Below are 21026 nucleotides of genomic sequence, written 5' to 3' on the forward strand. Positions count from 1 at the left end.
CAGCTAAGGTGTACATCCCTCAACAAACACCTTGGAACACCCCGACCTGGCGCCCTGGCCACCCACCGGCAGCTCTAACGACTGGCAGCAAATGAAGGCACCCGTTAAGCAACTCACTGCTTAAAACTGGTCCAACGGGCCAATCCCACCTTCTCTAAAAACTGAAATGAGCCGCTTACAGACAAAACTCACCGTGCGTTTACTGTTGATGAATGCTTTTTTCCTAAGCGGGAAGAGGGAAAAGTTCCGCCTTTAAGGGGCACAATTTCCTTCTGCGACACCAGGGACTTGGCACAGCAAGCAACCTCAGCAGATCAAAGGTAAATTATAAGCAATTAGTTTAAGGATTCTCTAGCTTACAGAGAACGAGGGGAAAAAAAACCCCACGTATTTTCAACTCGGTAGCAGTGTTGGATGTTTTTTTCTGGCGCGGAATTCAGAAGAGGGACGCCCGGAGTCCCTCTGGCTTACTACACACGCAGGCTTTGAAACTCTGAAGACGGGAGTGCTAATCCCAGAGAAGCAAACAGTTTCAAGAGGATTTGCATATGCATATGGATTAGTTGAAAGGGAACCATCTGCAATGCATTTCGGAAAAGGCTTTTGAAGGAACAATCTATGCTAATAATAAACTTTGATGTTTAAAATGCGTTTGTTACACAACAGAGAACGTTACAAAAGGATTATGGTTATTACACCACTTTTAAATGTTTGATAGCTCAGACAAAAGCACCTCCTTATTGTAAGAGGAAAAAGCGAGCTATTCTCTTTAATAAATGTTACTAAATACACCGCAAACGCACCCAGGCACAGAGAAAACTTATAGAAATTAAGGAATACAGATGTAATGTCAGCATTTTGACAGAGTTTCTTGTTTGAAAACTCAGATGAAAGAGCTTCAGTACGCTGTATGCGAGAAATAATGAATACGTAAGGGCAACAACTATTCTCTGGAACCTCAAGGGACGCCTAGAAATACCACGGCATGACGCGGCGACAGAACAGCGCACACCACGGCTGCTTCTCAGGGCGAAGACGGATTTTCCCTCGAGCCCCCCCCGGGCTTGGTGTTGCCTCCTACCTTTGCTCTGACAGCCTCTACTTCCCACCCCGAGCGTGGGTTTTGTTTCCAGGCGTTCCAAAACTCTCCGGTGATGCTCTGAGCAGGCTGGTGCTATTCTCAGTTGATGTTATAGCAAGGGGCAGGGGACATTTTTCCCTCACATCGGTCTCGAGACAGGACACCTTCAATGTTACCTCTTATTCTTTCCTTCAGCAATGCTAAGCCAGCAAAGTCATCTTGGGCCAAAAATCGGAAGTTAAACCCCAAAAAGACAGTTAAAACCAATGACCAAGGGACAAGATATTAGGGATAATTAAAGAAATCAAGCTGTAGACGTTTCACACTGCCCTCTGTATTTGAGAGCTTGCTGGACAAGCTGTAAAGAACGCATGGCAGCAGATGAGGTGTTAACACATTTTAAGACCTGTCAATAAAAAATTAAGGAAAAAAAATTATCAGATTAAGGTATCATACCATAATAAAGAGCAGTGCAGTAGGAAGAGCAACAAAGACCAGCTAGCGAGACAGACGATCCCCCAAAAGGCAACAAATGAGCCACAGCTTAGACAGACCTCCTAGAAATAAGCCAGACGCCAGAAAAGGGTTGTCGCTGTAATAAAGCCACCGTAAACTGGCACGTTAAGGAGCTCGTGTTCTGCTGAAGCCCTTTTTGGCCCTTCTCTAACCCTGTGGTCAGCTCCGCCAGTACAGCATCATTAGCAACTGCAAAAGCAGGGCTAAAGAACCATCTAGCTAACAGATACTACTGAGCGGTGTGTGTGTCTATAGAGAGAGAGAGATATATATATATATATTTTTAATCCTCGCATCTGGATCCTTCCCCAGCAATTGAGCCCTGTTAGCAGCCGTGCTGTTACCACGTTACTCGCTATGCAATCAGTTTGCTGCTCAGGTCACTTGGCTCAAAAAGAATCGCAGAAATTGTCACTGCTCTTTTCAGCTTCTGTCACCAGCTCCGCCAGGAACTGCAGCACGACACAATTTAGCAGAAGGATGCTTTTCCATAATTCAACCTCTGTCAAGCTGACAGGATATCTGACTTATTTCTATTCTGGTTTTTCTTTTTTTTTTTTCTTCCTTCTATTAGGAATAAAAGGCACTGTGAGATGCAAGACAATTTAGCAGCAGAGTTATTGTCCCAAGGTACTAAATGCAACAGCAACGCAAACGCGTAACAGACTGTAAAGTGAGAAAGCAGGGATAGTTTAGAGATTAAAATCGAAGCATAAAAATTTGAAAGCATGTTTCTGCGAGATATAAAAAAATGCCATGTATTCAAAGAGGCTTATATCTACAATGCCCTGCATTTTAAAAAAGCACTACTTGATTGCTATAGATTGGAAATGATAGTCGATTCTTAACCAAACAAAAAAAAAGGGGGGGAAACCAGGTACTGTCATCTTTTCAGATATGCTTACAGAACTGAACGCTACCTCCATCTCTGGAGAAAGAACAATCACATTCCTTCAGATTAGCGCTTATGTCCACATCAGCACACAGAACTAAAATTTAATCTAGGCTACAACGCAGACATTACTGACACATACATGTCCAATAGCAATATTTAATATTTGATGGAGGACAAATTAATACATGTGGTGGGGACAACAACAACAATCACATTTTATTCGTGGTACTGAATGCAGTTGACCACCAAACCACTTACCATGCTGCCCGCCCCGGGATTTCTCTTCAACTTTGCATTAAGGAATATAAACCTACTGGACTATTTCTGAATTTCAATACTGAAAAATTTATTCTGCCACATTTTCATGAACTGTATCAACGTTCTGGTTTCCATTTAGTGAAGAATTTGCACGTGATGAACTAGGTGTGTTCACCTACTCCATGACATCAGTAGCTCTGCATCACTGTTGTCTTCTAGGTTTCACATAACGTGCCTTACTGCATAGACTTCCAGTTAAGACTTAAAGAAAGTGCCACGAAACTAACCCTATAGAATTTGTAAGTCACATCAGAAGTTCTGCAGAGATTACTGTTTCTTGCAAGTAACCTAGTGAATGACACACCACAGCTAAAAAGTAAACCTCCCCGGAACTTTTATTAGCAAGGCATCATTCAACTCCTCTGTACAAATTTCAGCACTTCTTAAATGCCGTACCCTGGAACCTCCTCTTCCCATCATTTAATTCCAAGAACGAGAAAAACGGATGCAGACATGTCATCGGAAGATCTCTTTCTCTTCTTTCCTCCACTCGTTTTTCAATCTGGGTGCAGATTTGAAGAAATCTGGTGGAGCAGTACAAGGCTCAAAGTCCCCGACGCCTGCAAAGTCCTGCAAATTTTCATGAAAAGTGGCAGCCAGGCCAAGGACGCGTGAGAGTCCCAACAAACAGCGGGGCTCTAACACCAAACAACTGCCCAGTATGAGGGAAACCACATACAAAAGACCTCGTAAGTCCCCAGGGACAACAGAAACAAAGCTTGAACCATCACGTATAAAAAGTGTGCATTTCAGTTAATGAGAAAATATAAATCCAAGGAAAAGGGAGTCGCGGGATAGTTTGTCACCTTGCTTGCACAAATACCTGCCACTCTCCAGCCCGGCCCTGCTGATGCTGACTGGATGAAGGTTTCTTCACGTTGTTTCTCCAGGAAGAGCTCAATTCGTAGAGCTCATTGTGAGACTTTCTACATCGAATAATTTCCTCCAACCAATTAACTTGGGACCCTCCCGTAACAGCGTAAAGTCTGATGTACGATATCAGACCCGGTGGAGAACACGAGGGTATGGTCTGAAAGATGAAATGGAAATCGGTATGCCTGGGAGATGTTCTGGACAAACATAAAAGGAGCCACTACAAAACCACTGATGAAGTGACATTCTTGTTTCCAGAACCGCACAGACAAAATCTTCTCATTTATTAATGGTGCATAAGATTTAAGGGCAGGTAGGAATAAGGGCAAAGTTTCATACTAAAATAACATCAAGTTCAGAATAAGATGTATGCAGAAACAGACTCTGCAAGACAAACCGTATCAGATTTCTGTATTTATATCTTTTTTTTTTCCTACCGACTTTCATTACTAAATCCTTTGAATTTTCTGATTCCTCTATACAAAGCTCAGAAGAAAACTCTCTAAAGACAGCTTATAAGATACATTAACACCTACTAAAAATTTGGTCTATCTTCCCCCAAGCAATACAAAACGAGTAAAGAAAGAATACCACACGGTGGTATTCAAGCAAAGAATTTACTGAAGTAGAGAATTACTGCTTCTGCGCTCAGCTATGGCATGTTCCTGGAGAGACGGACAGCAAACCAAAGAGGTTCATAGACAAGCAAGGTCTTGGAAAGGGCTGTTCCACTGCATGTGGACCTAATGTCCTACCGCCATCAAAGGGTAGGGGTTCTTCTGGGTGGGTTGGTTGTGGGGTTTTAAAATCAGGAAGTATGCAAGACATCTAAAAAAACCATAAAAATAAATACTTCTGTCACATGGAATGAAGAAAAATTGAAATTTGGAAACCTTTGTTGAACACTAACAGCTTAAATGCCACTGATGTTCAAATTTAAGAGCCAGGCTGATCCAGTCCATCTTTGACTAGCCTAATTAATGAGTAATCAGAGCAGCACGTCCCTTCGGATGCCACGCCGCAGCTGTGAGCGCTCTCCGAAAGGTCAATGCTGCGCCTTACCGAAACCAAAGGGATTCCGGGAGCCAGAGGACCTGCTCCCCAGCTCCGCACCGCACGCGGGTCCCCACCGCTCCAGCATCCCACTCCCAGACAGAAGCAGCCTTCGGGCCATAACTAGCGCAAGAGTGAAAATTGCCTCTTCCTAAAATAGCTGTCAGCAGAACGGGACTGAGACTTTATTTACTTCCCATTAGACTGATTAACATTTCCTAATGAAAATACATCTATAAAAGCTGACTTGGTAATACTGATAGCAAGTGACAGCCTTTCCCCACAATCCAGCTGTACGAGGATTAATTTGTCATCTTCCATCCCTTAATGGAATTTGTACTTCAAGGTACCCCTTTCAGACACAGTTGTTCAACCCAACATCAGAAATATTATTTGCATTTGGAACTACAATATTTCTGGTAAATGTTTACACACAACAGACACACTCCATAACAAAAGATTAGTTTAATTTGCAAATAAAGCATCCAAAAACCAACGGCAACAGCACAGCACCAGAGCTAGAAGTGCAAGCTGTGAGGCGGCAGCGGCCTCTGCCATTACATACCTGCAACTCCTGCCTCAATGTTCACACGTTTATTGCTATTTGGGGCACTTTGATTTCAAAATGTGTGTGTTACAGCCACCCATACAGGGTAAAACCTCCCAAATCTGTGTTTGCTGACCCGTGTAACGTATATCCTACCGCATGCACAACAGATTGGGGCATGTGAGTTCTCACCGTCTCCTTTGTTTAGGACACGTGCCAGAGTACCAAACCCCAGCCCTACATAAACCCCAACCCCATCCAACACATTTTTCCTAAGACAGACGTGGCAGCAGCGATGCCATCCGTGGCAGCCGAGATGAGGAAGTTGCGTCAAAAATTTTTCACCACGCGCACCTTCGCAGGATGCGATTTGTCTAACAGCACCTTAAGAGGGGGGCTCTAAACTCCGACCCTGCAGAAATCCCTTCCCAACAAGGTTCATCAGTAATGTGTGTGTCTATATATATCTTCATACACACACACACACGAGATACAGTTCTACGTATTCCTGCTACCTACACAAGTGGGTCAGACTGCAAGCCCTTAAGATTGGCTTAATCTCCCCCAAATTAAGAAATTTTCAAGTTTGTAATACTAACATGACTAACCCGTAGGTTTTCAGCATTTTGCCGTACCCGTACAAAGTTACAGGAGTAAGTCACGGCAATATAAAGGATCTCCACGCTGAAAGTTTATGCTGGGAGATGTAAATATGTAAATATATCAATGCTTTGATCACTAGCAAATGCACGACCGAAGTCATAAGCTACAGTAACAGCCTCAACCCTGAATCAGAATTAGATTCAAACTCTTTTGTTTCACACCCAGTGATGCAAGCTACACTGATGGTAAACCTTTATCCTCTCGATATTTGAACGTTTGTTTTCTTTTTGCGATGTCAGAGAATTGCATCGCACGCAGTTAAATGGGTCAAAGAAAACGTGAACATAAAGCAGGGAAAGACACGCAATTATGAATACATCATGAACAAAAATAAAAGCAATTCTTATGCATTAATGGTACATCGAGCTAATTCAAGAAGGCTAAAATCATTAAAAAGGCATCCTGGGGCAGTACACAGTCATTACAATACTGTGCTGACAAGAAATATTAAAATAATCATTTCCAATGTCATTGATAAAATCCATTCTGATAAGCAGGACAATCCCCCCCCCCCCCAATCCTTAATTGGGAAATCTAAAGTAAAATGGCTCTTACTAGCATTTGAGCTTATTCTTAAAACCCTTGACAATTCCAAGTATCAAAAGCTAAAAAAGAATTTATTACCCTCCATCGTTGGGCATGTTATTCAGCTAATTCCCCCAGAACTTGGAATTCTTTTTTTTTTTTTTTTAAATTTCAGACTGAAATTCAGGGCCTGCTCGTGCAGCTCTGACTTCAAACAGCATCGGAGATTAGACCCAAGTGGGATAATGCTGACGGTTAAAAAAACCCCTCTCAAATGTTCAAAATCCCGCTTCACTTTAGAGTACAAACTTTTAGATGAACCAGCTGATGGGCCCATCACAGCCTGCCTGAATACTTAGCACGCTTAGGAAATTACAAGCTTTATCACACTATTGCAACAGTTCGATTCGTAAATTATTATTAGGCACTGAGAAAATGAGTAATTTTTAAAGCATTAAAACCCAGTTATCTAAAAATGCATAAATGTACAGTAACTACACATCAGCCTTCATAAAAAGTTTCTGCAGAAAAAAGTGAAATATTATTGCAAAGCAGCGTTCGTATTACAAAACATGAACCCACGAACTTGATGATCTTCGAGGTCTTCTCCAACCTAACTGATTCTAAACAATCACTTCTCAACCGTAATAAAGCATGGTCAACGACGCATTTGGATTTGACTGAAGAATAAAGTAGCATTTCCACAATAATAATAATCATTCAAGTTAAATTATTCTACCACTCAACTGTGGGGAAAATAGGAAATGAGTTATGATAGATGACCACTAAACAGAGGTCAGTGAATGCTTGCAGGGGAAAAATTAGGAATTTGATTTCTAATGCGTGCGCAATCAAGGAATAAAAGACCCTTCGATGCCACTTCCAATTCCTTCACCTGAACGGTAGGTCTATGTGACACCAAGGCAGAAAACAGAAGCAAAAACCTAGATTTTAGAAACAGCTTGTAAAACAGCACCTGTAGTGACAAAACTAATAACCGGTACGTTAAAGGAAAGCGTGCCATAACTGGGACTGGAACAGGAGTTTGGACAATGGAAGTTTACAGCCGGCTTCAGATTTACCAACTCACTGGCAATTCAAAGCTCCTGAAAAAGAGAAGGGGGAGAGGAAGAACAGGGCGCATTTGGGCCATAAATTACGTATGTAAATCCCAGCTGATGCAAACCATTGTCTAATGTTTGACTTGATTAAAACAGGAGTCGGTGCGTGCGAAGTGAGAGCACCAAAGCTAACGTGACTAAACCCAACCCAGTCTCGCCCATTCCATCCACTACAGTATCTACATTCAAAAAAACCCAAAACTCAAAAGAAACCCCAAACCACCACCCATCACAATCAACATTATCCTAAAAATACAAAAAAAGTGAAGCGTTTTGCTTGCAACAAGCCAGCAAAAGCTGCGGAACTTGGTTACCATAATGAAATACCCTCACAGAACTACCAAAGCAAACACTTGGAGCATCTAAACACAGAGCACAACCTACCCTGGAACATAATAAACAGTCATTACATCCTACACTTAAATCCAAGAAAGGATGTTCATCCAGCAAAGAAGAAACAATTTCAATACACAAAAAGTGGTCTTAATAGGTATAGTAGCTCCACGCCTTGCACGCAGCTACTAACTTGTCAGCAAACTGTTTTTCCTCAGCTACAAACAATAAAAAAAACCCGTCTTACCCATTCACCTATTAATGAAATGCAATAATTGGTCTGTACCCCTTTCATGTTAGCTGAAAAATGCAGTTAATTTATGTAGGCTGCTGGCACTGACTCAGGGATTCCTCAAAATAGTAAGAAATGCTGAAGAGCATGCTATGTGAAGACCTCTACTTAGCCTGTCCCTCCTTTTCCTTCTTCACTGACAATATTTACAGTTGACGTGCCAGCGATGTCAAGTCACAAGCCATTCCAGGCCATTTTATTAAGTTATATCAGGTACGGTTACATACATTTTATATTCCATGCCTGTGTGTTGGGTTTGCGTGGCAGGGTTTTGGTGGCGGGGGGGCTACAGGGGTGGCTTCTGTGAGAAGCTGCTAGAAGCTCCCCCGGTGTCTGACAGAGCCAATGCCAGCCGGCTCTAAGACGGGCCCGCCGCTGGCCAAGGCCAAGCCAATCAGCGCCTCTGTGATAACATAGTTAAGAAGGGAAAAAAACCAAGTTAGAGCTTTTGCAGCCGGAGAGAGGAGTGAGAAGATGTGAGAAACTCTGCAGACACCAAGGTCAGTGCAGATGGAGGGGGAGGAGGAGCTCCAGGCGCCGGAGCAGAGATCCCCCTGCAGCCTGTGGTGAAGGCCATGGTGAAGCAGGCTGTCCCCCTGCAGCCCATGGAGGAAGGATGAGGGGATGTAGAGATTCCACCTGCAGCCCGTGGAGGACCCCACGCCGGAGCAGGTGGAGGCACCTGAAGGAGGCTGTGGCCCGTGGGAAGCCCACGCTGGAGCAAGCTCCTGGCAGGAGCTGTGGACCCATGGAGAGAGGAACCCACACCAGAGCAGGTTTGCTGGCAGGACTTGTGACCCTGTGGGGGACCCACGCTGGAGCAGTTTGCTCCTGAAGGTCTGCACCCCGTGGGAGAGAATCACGTTGGAGCAGTTTGTGAAGAACTGTCTCCCATGAGAGGGACTCCATGCTGGAGCAGGGGAACAATGAGAGGAGTCCTCCCCTTGAGGATGAAGAAGTGGCAGAAACACCATGAGATGAACTGACCATAACCCCCACTCCCCGTCCGGGGAGGAGGTTGAAGCCGGGAGTGAAGTTGAGCCCGGGAAGATGGGAGGGGTGGGGGGAGGTGTTTTAAGAGTTGATTTTATTTTCTCATTCCTCCACTCTGTTTTGCTTAGTAATAAATTAGATGAATTCCCTCTCTCAGTTCAGTCTGTTTTGCTCGTGCCGATAATTAGTGAGTGATCTCTCCCTGTCCTTATCTCGACCCACAAGCATTTCGTTGTGCCTTTTCTCCCCTGTCTGGTGAAGGAGGGGAGTGAGAGAGCGGCTCTGGTGGGCACCTGGCCCCCAGCCAGGGTCAACCCACCACAGCCTGTCAACACACAAAGAAGTTGGAACAAAACTGGAGTGCGTGTGTAAAACTAGTGTACGTTTCTTCATGCTAGCTTTTATTTCCTATCAAACACAATTTCACTGCGGAAGTAATCTATGTTTTTTTGCCAAAAACGCCAAGTTCTTGTCCTCAGTCAAAGGCTTTCACATCATTAATGGTCATTAAAGCAACGGTGCCAAGTGACGGCCCTTCCCACCACACCACCCATCTCCCAGTGAGTCAGCCTGCTGGTACAATGATATTTCACATCCTCTTTCAAGAGAAAAGATCATTTAAAAGTTTTCTTCGAGCTTCTACACTTCTACGCCTTGCCTTTCAGAGGTCCGCACGCAGACTACATGGTCCCTCTGAAGAAGCCGCTAAAACCCGTTGTTAACGTGCACAAACCAAGTGGTTCAATCAAGCGCTCCCTAACTTGCACTGTTCGATCGCTCCCCTCCTTTCGCGGGGTTAAGAAGCCACTTTGGTTCCTGCCGAAACAAACAGCAAAAATTATCAGGAATTGGATTTGGTCCCAGACACGTCTGGCAACTGTAAGGCATTTATACAGAAGCATTCCTAATCCTGTTAGTCGGCAAATATTAAATAGTTGGTTGACTGCCAGGTAGGTAAAACAAAACCTTGATATAACTTAAAACACATGGTGTTTGTCAGTTCTTTCTACTTCTTACCGAAATTTAGCAGAGACACAAATAACCTCACAGGAAGCTTAGACGTTTCTCACACAGCTTTTCCAAGAAACTTCGCTCACCAAAGATCCCCGACAAAGAAAAATCAAAACAAACGAAAGTAGACTGTACAAAGATCCACAAACACCACAACTCAAAATATGTAATTAAAAAAAATCTAACTATAGCTAGCACTCAAAAATAAATGTACTAACAAGAAACCCTAATGGTTCTTTGAAACTCTCATTCAAAACAGAAAACGTAGGCAGTGAAAAGTCATTTCTGCAACTAGCTCAAGTGAAAACAGTGAGCAAAGCAGGAAGAGACAGCTTCAAATGCTCTTCTCTGAAATCCTACCAACAGGATGGGTAAACCCACCCTTAATTAGAATTACACCTAGTACAGCGCAGGTCAGTATTTTCCCTTTAAAAATCTCCATCTTTTGCATTTTCTCCCATTTAAAAAAACTGAATGTTTTCCTTTTTTTTTTAATTTTAGCTCGCTCTGCACACATTTCTGCCACGTACTGATGTGACGCTGTCTCACATAACCCCAGACGGTGCAGGTCTTTCCAACGAAAAGCTGGCAACACAAAACCCCGCAGAACTAAGGAGCTCTGAGACGTATTTCAACGTAATTAAGAAGATTTTTAAAGGCAGAAGAAGTGCTGGGACAAAGGGCCGACACGTTCGGCCACCATACAACCCTGGTTGAATGAGAAGACGGCAAAGCCCCAAGACACCCGGTTGAATTTCCACTAGAGGGTGCACAGAGTCCATCTCATACAGCAAAGACCAAGTTCAGCATCACTTCTCCAGCCACAGAAGTTCTTCCAAGGCGTAACTGTTCCAAAATAGTTACAGATGGTCAGAAAGAACTTTTGTTATTCTGTTTTGTGACGGTACCCAAGTACCTCCTACAAGGCAAACTAGAATGTTGCTAATGATGTCTTAAATCACCATTAAGCAGGTGACTTTACTTCTAAACCCCACGCGTGACCGTCAACTTCTAACGCTCAATAATGCCATGAGTTACTTCTCACGATTACCCTAGTCCTCTCAATTTTTTCAATTTATTCTCACTTTCTCAAACATGGAACAGAGAAAGAAAAGGAAAGAAAGAAAAGTTTTCTTTAGCAAAGAAAACTTTGCTAACATAAAGCAAGCACCAAAGAAAACAGACCAAAAAAAAAAATCAACAAAGACTAAGTAAAGTAGGTTAAGATGCTTAAGACTGAAGGTGCTGGTAAAGAACACACCACCTCGCACGTGCCAGGTTCAGCGTAATGAAGCCTCTATTTCACATAAGACAGTGTAACAAAATAAATCTCTAAAAACGAGCATTTTCTTAAACTGAACGTTAACGAACACTTGCAAAAAAAGGCCAAGTACCTGAGCAACCAGACATCGGTGGTTATTTAAAAAAAACCCAAACCAACAGCTATATAGTATTGTGTGATATGCCAGATGAAAAAAGTAATCTTTACCGTCTTGGAAGACTCTCTCCACGTTCAGTCCGTAAGTGGCACACGTCTCGTAGTAAGTGCATCTCTTGAGATCATTTGATAACTTCCTCGCTCTGGCATCGTCTATGACACGTGGATTACTGGAACTTATAGCATCTATAGCAACAACAGGGGGAAAAAAATATGCATTTAAATATAATTTGAAAGCATCGCCTTACAATTATCTGTACCCAAGCAGTGAATTTAAGTACAAACCATGAGACTTTTAGAATTTTTAGAAAACAATGGGGGCGCGCATCGCTCCAGTTTTAGACTTTGTTGCTAATACCACCAGCACGCGGATTGATTCTGAAAACCAGGAAAACCCAAGATGCTTTTTGGCTACCTTAAAACAGATTTAGGTCACCAGCTGCAAAAAATACAGAAGCACATGAAAGAACATGAGCTCTGATGTAAAACATACTTAGAAAAACAAGTGGCTGATGATTATAAACACATCAAATGATTTTAGGCCTCGTATAAATATCAGCACTGACGTACAAACCTCCACCTGTAGAGCGTGAAGCACAAAACCCGACACGTTTGTAAGGACAAGAAACATTTTCAGTAGAGAAACAATGGGACAGGGGGAGAAATGGTACCAGGTACTACTGCAACACTCGGGGACAGCGTTTTGCACCTCAGAGATGCTCTTCCTAAAAACCAAACCAACCTAGCCAACACTAGGACACCTGGGTTAAAAAAAATATCCAATCACGATGGCAGATAAGAAACAACAAAGCTGTGCAGGACTGCAGTTATCAACGTTGCCAAAAAAATTAAAAATCTAGAGTCCAGCCGTCCCCTCAGTTCCTCACATGTGCTTTTTTGGGTTCTTCCCATTTCTTTAGGCTAGTTCTCTCTGCATTTTGCTTAGGCACACAACGTGGTAGTGAGGCCGGGCTGGAAGCGAAGCTCGCTGCTCAACCCCAGCCCAAACCCATGGCAGACACTACGCCTCGGTCGAGGCAGACACTTGCCACTTTAACCTGAAAGAGAGAGTTTTTCATATATTCACAGGTTGCATTGCTGACCCGACTTTTAAGTCACAGCCGAGACTGGATCTGGGAAACTCATCGTAAATAGGACTGAGTCTCAAACCTTGATTTAAAGGCACCCATGAGACATTGTGCGAGCACACTACACAGCCAATAAAAATAATAGTTTTCTAAACAAATAATAATACTTCGTACCTCTCTGCAAGAGCTACTTTCCATGTGCGCTTTTTAACTCCCATTTCTAGAGCTCATCCACCAAAAAAACCCTTTACACCAGAGGGAGGGGGAAAAAAAATTTAAAAAAACCCTGCTAACCAATGAAGGAGACGTTTCTTCATTGCTACTCCATCATAGTGAAGAACTCTACAAAAGTCATAGTGCTGGACTCTTTAGAAAAAGTGAGAATACTACGAGGAAATCTTAAAAACCAACTTATTTTAACAGGAGTATCACGGAAATCGATGAGCTCTAGCAAAAAAAGTCGTAAGGTGAGATGGCAACAACAACCTGTTCTACAAAATTCTGCAGCTACCACCTCGCCACCACGACAGGCACCGATTTCAGCAGTTAGAGCTGCTTGGAAAGTTTGCCTAAAAATCTGCTGCTTTCCATGGCAGCAAAACTACCTTAATTCTTCGTGGAAAAAAAAGCATCGCTTTAACGTGAGCACGATGTCAGTGACCGTTGCGATGCTGTATTTGAGGCATCAACTGACGTTATCGCTACGTTCTCACAAGAGCTAATTAATAAAAATGGAGCGGTTATTTGGAAAGCCAAAGGCAGATTTGATTTGATTTTTTGTAATCAGCAGAGGGCGCTGAAAACATTTAACCAGAAAGGAATAGATAAGCAATACCACGGCTTCAAAAAAATTGGGTTTCCGAAGCAAATTCCATGCTACAGCCTGGCCCACAGCGGAACAATGGGGCGGAGGAAGCATCAGGCACGTGCTACCTAACCTTTTGGGAGAGATTTCATTTCACAGCTCATTTCAAGAATAGCCGGTCAAAACCAACACGCTGGATGTCACACAGGTATATTTCAAATGTATTTTTAACAGATATATTCATATATTTCATTTCACTGCACTGACAGTCACTGTAGTGGAAAAGTTGTATTTTTTTCTCTGATGCTTCCTCCCAGAACGAGCAGTATTTCCATCTCTAGTCGCATTTTTAAAAAAATCCCCTTTGCATCCGTGCTGCAACAGAAAATGAACTTTGAAAAACAAAATTCCTTTCTGGTAGTAACTGGAATGAGATTGAAAACTGTACTCCAACATGTCAGAAATACAGAAAGAAAAGCAGCTCAGGGAAACGTTTCCCCTTCTTCAACGCAGTTCATTTCTGCTTTTTGGCTGTAGTTTCTGCTACCCTAGGACTTTTTGTGTACCTACTTCCCTTTTCATTTTTATCATCTGCTTCCGCCCTACAGCCCGGTTGCGATTCCTCCTTCCACACTGCCCACGCTTCCCCTGCCTTCACATGGCAGCGCTGGCAGCACAGCTCTGCAAAGCAAATGGCTCTGACCACAAGACTGACAAAAAAAAAAGCTGAAAAACCAGTGAAAAGCTTCAACATCACCAAAACCAGTGGCATACGCTAAAAGGGAACGTGTCCAAAATCAAATCTACAAGAGCAACGTGCGACCCTTGTGTTATCCCTGTAATGCAGCGCAGTAACCTCCAGAAGAGGTTTTGGAAAAACAGAATTTGGGGTGCGTGTGTGTGTTTCAGGCAGCAAAAAGCTGCATTTCTATCTGATTGAGCAGCGGCCGACCCGAGAGACTGCACAGGGGCACAGTTCAGTTCTGCTTCTTAACGCGCTGCTGGAGGATTTCCATCTCTGATCCCTCTGCCTCTTGGGAATGCCAGCGTAGACCGCCAAGCTAAAGGAAACCGGTCTGACTTCAGAACTTTGTTACGCAACTGATTCACCTGCCCAAATTCAACATTAGCATCTCCCTGCTGATCTATAACGGTCACAGAAATCCACTCGGAAATCAAGATTGCACTTACCCTGGGTTCCCACTAGTACCATTGGAATTTCACTAGTGTTACGATAGTTAGCCATACGGCTGTAGTAGTGGTAAACAGTCTGGAAGCTAATTTCATCTTCCAAGCTGAAGACAAATATAACAGCATCCACCCACATGGCAAACTGCGGAACAGAAATGGAAAAGGAACAGTGTGAGCAAAACAGTGAAGAGGGGGGGAAAAAAAAAAAAAAAGAGAAACATTCTTACCTTACCTGGAGGGAAATACATCAGAGAAACTTTGTTAGTGATGATAACCCAGGCCTTAAAAGAGGCGTATCATTACTAAAATGATGGATCACCATTCATCACTCTGCAAGTGATGGGGACCTGGGGCACACAAAGGTTTTTCCCCACGCTCACAACCGCGTCTCTTCTTCACCGGTATACGATATTACAAGCCCAACTACTAGCAGAGTGCACGCTGGTTTTGATTCACAGAAAAAAAAGACAACATCACCGCCCCAGATTCCTGCATTTGTGAATTATAAATAAAAAACACGTATCTCTAGGCACTCGAGTGCCCCATTTAGCGTGTCATTTCCCCAGCCTGTGCTTCACAAGCATGCACGCGTGCTGACGTGTCTGTTAATGCCAGGGCAAGTATTACGGTTGTGGTTTTAGAAGCATCGCTAGTAATTCTCACATCTTAATGTCCAAAAACATTGCATTTCAAATTTCCAATTTGTCACTATACAGACACCGTAACCAAGCAAACAGTACCAAATGTCTCGTTCAGCTTTCGGTGTGAACGCAAACTATTCTCTCTCACATCAGAAATCTGCTACGAGACATGCATATAGGCAGGCTGAGGCAAGGTGCTGCTCAAGTGACCATGCAAGTGAAAAAGTTTTAGCTCACAAGTGAAATAAGATTGTTTAAACACGCTTGACTTGAGTAAACATACACAGGACATCAAAAAAAAAAAAAAAAAAAAGACTGAAGTTAAGCTTACCTCACTGCCTTTATTTTTTCCTAAGTGACTCCATTCCTACCCAAATTTAAACCAGTGGAAAAAAGTTTCAGCCATCAGTGTTCGTGCTCGTCGCTATATTACTACTACAATATGCCAGGTAGATTGGGCACACGCTGACCATACACAGAGCTACGAGAAGGTTCAGTTGGGAAACACTTATATACGTGTTGCTGAGTTTTAGAAGACTAGCCTAGGTTTGTAAGCGCTTACTTCAGCCCTACCGACTCCTGCAGTTTTGTTTCTGCTCCTGCAGTATTTAAAACTGCTTCAATCACTGGTCTGGAGCTTCAGCATTTCAGCTTTTAGCAAGGCATCCCAAGCTGGCATATGCAGAGGGAAGAAAAAAAAAAAAAGAGCCAGCAGTATGAAGTTACACACTGAAGTTGCTGAGCTCATTAAATTTTCCTTTTTCAGAAGCAGAAGCTAGTAGTACTTCTTGCCTATTTTTCATACAGCGTATTAGTGAATAATTTAAGTTAAAGTGCATATTCATGACCGTATTGCACTGGAAACCAAACGCGTCTCTTATGGTTACAGAGAAAAAAATAGCCAAAAATGTTTTGAGGTTTTCAAGACAGTCAGGAGGAGAGTCATCTAGATGTCAGGGACAGAACTACCTACACACAGCACAGTTACTGCCGGAATGAGGTCAACTACCACGCTATTAAATTTGAACTATTCAAACCAGAAGCTCTAACCAAAGGAACCAGAGACAGCGTCATTGCTGCGGACTTGGGTTTGGGTCGTCGTATGAAACGGTTCTCACCGACCAGACCTGGCAACATCATGCCAGGAACTCTTCCTTACAGCTACAACGTCCTTACAGCATCAGTTTGGAAGCTAACGGTCTCTCTAAATTTTCTTAATGTTTCATCAGTGTGTAGCAGCAGCCTTCTAATGAAGATTATTTCAAAAAATCCAGAGGGTGGTTGTTCAATGCAGTTCCTCCAGACACAAAATATTTCCAGTAATTCCTTATTTCTCTTTTTATATTACAATCAGTTTAAGCATGCACAAAGTCTGGAAAGCCAGGATGCCTTATCCACAGCAGTGTGCAGGGAATGGCTCAAAATAAGAAGGATCGCTCAGCTGCTGATAGACAAATCCGTCTTCAGACTTACTACTGTGATTGAGCAGATCTGTCAGTTCAGGATAAGCCCAAACAAAATCAAATTATTAAAAAAAAAGTTCTAAATTTAAAAAAAAAAAAAAAGCAAGTGATGGCTCGTAATAGCTCAGATGCTATGTTAGTCGGGTTTTACAATAGGAGACTACTACATTTGTAATAGATCAGAGCAAGAGTAAAATCAAGCCTGGTGAGCAAAAGCCAGCGGTGAATATTCACAAACCAAAGCAGCACCAGCTAATGCACCTCACCATCACCTCGTTCTATGAAATGGGCCTTTTTTTTTTTTTTTGAATTATTTTCATCTTTGAACAATCTTATGTTACACAGGAGAGAGAGAACACGCAGATCCAGAAAGCAAGCCTTCAGGTGCGTTGGTTTTCCCTCCCTTCCTGCCAAAAAGAAGGGGACCGTAAACTGAAGCCTGAGCTGCAGCCTTTGCCCGGGAGCAAAGAAGCCATCGTCCCCTGGGCACCTCTCCCCGACCCAGTGCCACGGAGACCACAGTTCAGCTCGTTACTTAGTGAAGCTATAATTCTGTCCCAATTACCCACAGAAATACACCCTACCGTTGCAAAAAGCAGAACCTTAAAGCTAAATTAACCAACTCTTTCTATATTATAAGCAAATAGCGGGACATAAACATCTTTCTTCCGATAGCATTCCATTTTCATTCTACAGTTATAAATATTCATAAGCCCAGAAGTAAACTTTTTATTCTGGGAATTGATAAACAGATTAAAGATCTTTAATAGACATGTGACTTGAAATTATATCCAAAAAATCCAAAGAGAATTTACACGTGACACGTCTTCTGAAAGGTAAAATAACATGAACACCTTAAACCTTGCCATCCCCGTGCTTTGCTGAAGAACAATTCTCAGCCACAACAGTAATTAAACCCTCCCCAATTTACCTAGCAGAGATCAAAAGCAAAACACCGTGCCTGTTCGTTAGTTTGCAGTTAGCTCAAACGAACTCTGCAAAACCAATTCTTCGGGTAGCAAAACATTCAGATTGCTGTGTGTACCTTTACAACTCCGGTATTTACGTTATGTGAGTGAATGTTCTCTGAGGATCAGGGCCTGGAAACTGCTGTCTGCTTCAGCCAAATTATTCCCAGCCTCAAACAGAGCATGCTTTTAGGCTCCTGCCTCACACGGCTGCAGATGTGTCAGCGACACTAATTTTTTTGTTTTTATTTTAACTTCCTTCCAGGATGTGTCTCTCCGTCTCCGTTTCCTCCACCTCCTTTCTCTCCTCCTTTGTCCGGGCACCTTCCCCCACGCTCTCATCCTCCTGCAGCTAACGAGCAATAGTGGAGCATTGAAACACAAGCTGCTCCTGCTGGCACCGCTCCCGTTCAGCTGTTTGGCGATAGCACAGTTCCTGCTGCTAGATTTAAATTTTATTTTAATGGGGTTTGGTTTTTTGGGGTTTTTTTGAAGCTGATCCACCACCGAACAGCCGAGCAAAGCAAGGCCAGCGGCAGCCAACACACTTGAGAAACCCCGCGAGTGCCCAGGTAAGAAGAGCTAGAGGGGAGACGAGGAGGATGCTCCAAGGATGCTGCCCGCTGGCAGAGTGATTTAAGTGTCACTGCACATCACTCGAGAGGAACCACAAATGTCTTCTCGAAGGCAAACCCCCACAAGTCACCTTCTGCAGGACAAGGAGGTAACTCGCCGTACGCGGAAAGCACGTCAGGAATCTGACAACACGCCGGTGCCGAACTGACACTCGCCAAGTCGAGTCTCACATAGCGCAGGGAGCAAAATGTGGAAGCAATAGGGAATGCAAAAATTTGCACGGAAATATGCGTCACTGTGCACACCTCCACTTTGCATTTTAACAACTTGGAGATTCTAACTCAGAAGAAAACTTACGACTATCCAGTGGAAGCACACTAATTAGGTATTCAATGTAAGTTCATCGTATATCTTTACTCCACAGCTTCACATTGTAATTGAAATCCCAAATGTTTTCTAAACAGCATATATCTCGCTCGAAGGCGATGGATAGATTTTCCCAGCAGAAAGATGAGAAGGACCCAGGAAAGAGGAAACCGAAGGCAGTTCTCTTAAAAGCAGGTTTTTTACAAGAAAGGGAAGCGTTAGGCAGATCAAGCTCTATATGCAATGCTCACCTGTGCCTCTGGAGGGCCCCCTTCATCTCTAATCAGCAGCAGATAGCTTTGTCCATCAACCACTATCTCCTTCTTGAATCTCCCACCTGTCACACAAAGTAACTCATTACGGAACAGAAAAGGTACAAAATACAAAATAGAAAAAGGCTTCGCTTGTGGAAAAAAAAAAAGTTGTCCTTAAGATCTTTTGCGCATTAATGAACTACTGTGAATATAAGTTCATATGCATATACATAGAAATTATTTTAAAATAAGTAAAGTCATGTACTTTAAGAATAAGGCTAATGTGCAACACAGCCGACAGCTGCACTACCAACGCTAACTCCCACGTTAGGTGTACCGGGGTTTGGTTCATACAGTTGAAAGAGTCCCCTTTTATTTTATATAATGGTGCGAAACGCATCTCTGGGGAAGGCAAACATGGGCCAGTTGCATACAAACAGTACCGTGTATCGGAACTACAATTTCTTGTGTGAATTAGCATTTCCTCAAGAGAAGCCCAGTTCTTACAGCGCACATGTAATGTTATGAAAATGATACTTCTATATCCACAAACCACAGTTAGGGGAAAATACTAGACACATGTTAGACAAAAAACTACAATGATGGTACCTCTGTAGAGATGCACGAAACTAACAGAGAATGTTGTGCCACTTCCTAGCGTGATGAATTAAAGACCTGTTTTGGAGATCTAGATAAAAAAAAAGTGGAGTCGCAGCCTTCAGCCCAGTTCTATTCCTGATCCTCTTATTTCCGGGAGAACAGCGAGTGGTTGTGAAGACCGCAGAGCTGGCAGGGAAGCCAAGGGACCCAACCGGGGCGTGCAGCTGCCCTGCGACCTCCTCTCCCCGCCGGCCTCGCAGGGACTTCAAGCCTGACCCAAGGGCAGAATCGGGATTGCTTTCCTTTGGGGTTCAGCATATTTCGGGCATCCCGCTGCGTCTCATGACAGACTTCAGATAACGACAAATCGCATTTCAGGTTTCTGGTGTGACCGAGCCTAAGCCAGGATTAGCAAAATTTGGCCTGCCTAAGTATTTGGGTTGCATTTAGGCTCCTCTCCTGGAAGCAAAAGCACTCTGATCTCCCCCCCAAAGCCACAAAGGCCTCCACGCTTAGCCTCATCCAACCGCCTCCCATCTGAACTTGCCATGCTACGATAAAACAGATCTACTGACACACGCTAAACTTCGTTCTTCACCCCCCTTCTTTAAACTGGAATTATTTCCAACGTGAATCCTATTTCCCAACTACGCCTACTTCCAAACTTGTCGTACTATCGAAATCAAACACACGATAGGTGAGTGAACAGCTCTGACTTGTTCTCCCAACGAGCTCTCTGAGCAAATAAATCAGCACATACAGGCTAACGCTGATCCTCAAAACATTTGTGCAAAAATCGCTCGCCTTAGGGAAACAACAAACTGGCTTAGACCCACCATTCCCCCAGCCCAACCGTGACAGCAGGTTTCAAATCAACGTCGCTCCACAGGTCGGCTATATGCGCCATCTAAGCACGTTTAAACACACTCCATGTTTAATAAAAGATATAAGAACAGGGGCGTTTTGTTTGTGCTTTTGTTGCTGCTGTTGTTGTGTTGATTTTTCTTTTTTTTTTTTCATTTTCTTTATGAACCTACCCTATTATGAACAGCTTAGCAGCACCAAACATGCAACAATTCGAGAGTCACATTTCCAGTTGTTTAACTGGAGAGAAGGAGTAGGAGAGTTATGTATAGATTGACATTATCTTGCTCACAAACTGGATTTCAATTTTCCCTCTGAAGATCGAGTGGCAGATAAATGTATATCATCAGTGAACTTGAATAATCAAAACCAAGCGTGAAACTTTGAAAGGAAACTTGTCTCAGCTCTCAGGAACTGAATTTCTATTAACCTGATCATTATTTCTATACATCGTCAATTAATTGTATACACTTCATAACGAAGTGTTAAATAAGATGAATTACTTAATATACAGCCCTCCAGAGAGGCTCTTTAAAGCTGTAAGTAGCAAT

The 21026-nt window shown here is 43.0% G+C and overlaps 1 protein-coding gene across 10 annotated transcripts in view; it reads right to left on the reverse strand.

Annotated features, from left to right (window-relative positions):
- The window catches only part of AGAP1 (ArfGAP with GTPase domain, ankyrin repeat and PH domain 1), a 379248-nt gene that overhangs the window by 220326 nt on the left and 137896 nt on the right, over positions 1–21026 (reverse strand). For all 10 annotated transcript variants that reach the window (XM_054830061.1, XM_054830062.1, XM_054830063.1 and 7 more), the window contains 3 exons: positions 19009–19094; positions 14744–14885; positions 11711–11845 (listed from right to left, as the gene is read on the reverse strand). In XM_054830061.1, the coding sequence (XP_054686036.1) occupies positions 11711–11845; positions 14744–14885; positions 19009–19094 (363 nt within the window). The remainder of the gene's footprint in view (positions 1–11710; positions 11846–14743; positions 14886–19008; positions 19095–21026) is intronic.

The sequence above is a fragment of the Grus americana genome, chromosome 6 (genome assembly GCF_028858705.1).
Source record: "Grus americana isolate bGruAme1 chromosome 6, bGruAme1.mat, whole genome shotgun sequence".
Lineage (NCBI taxonomy): Eukaryota > Metazoa > Chordata > Aves > Gruiformes > Gruidae > Grus > Grus americana.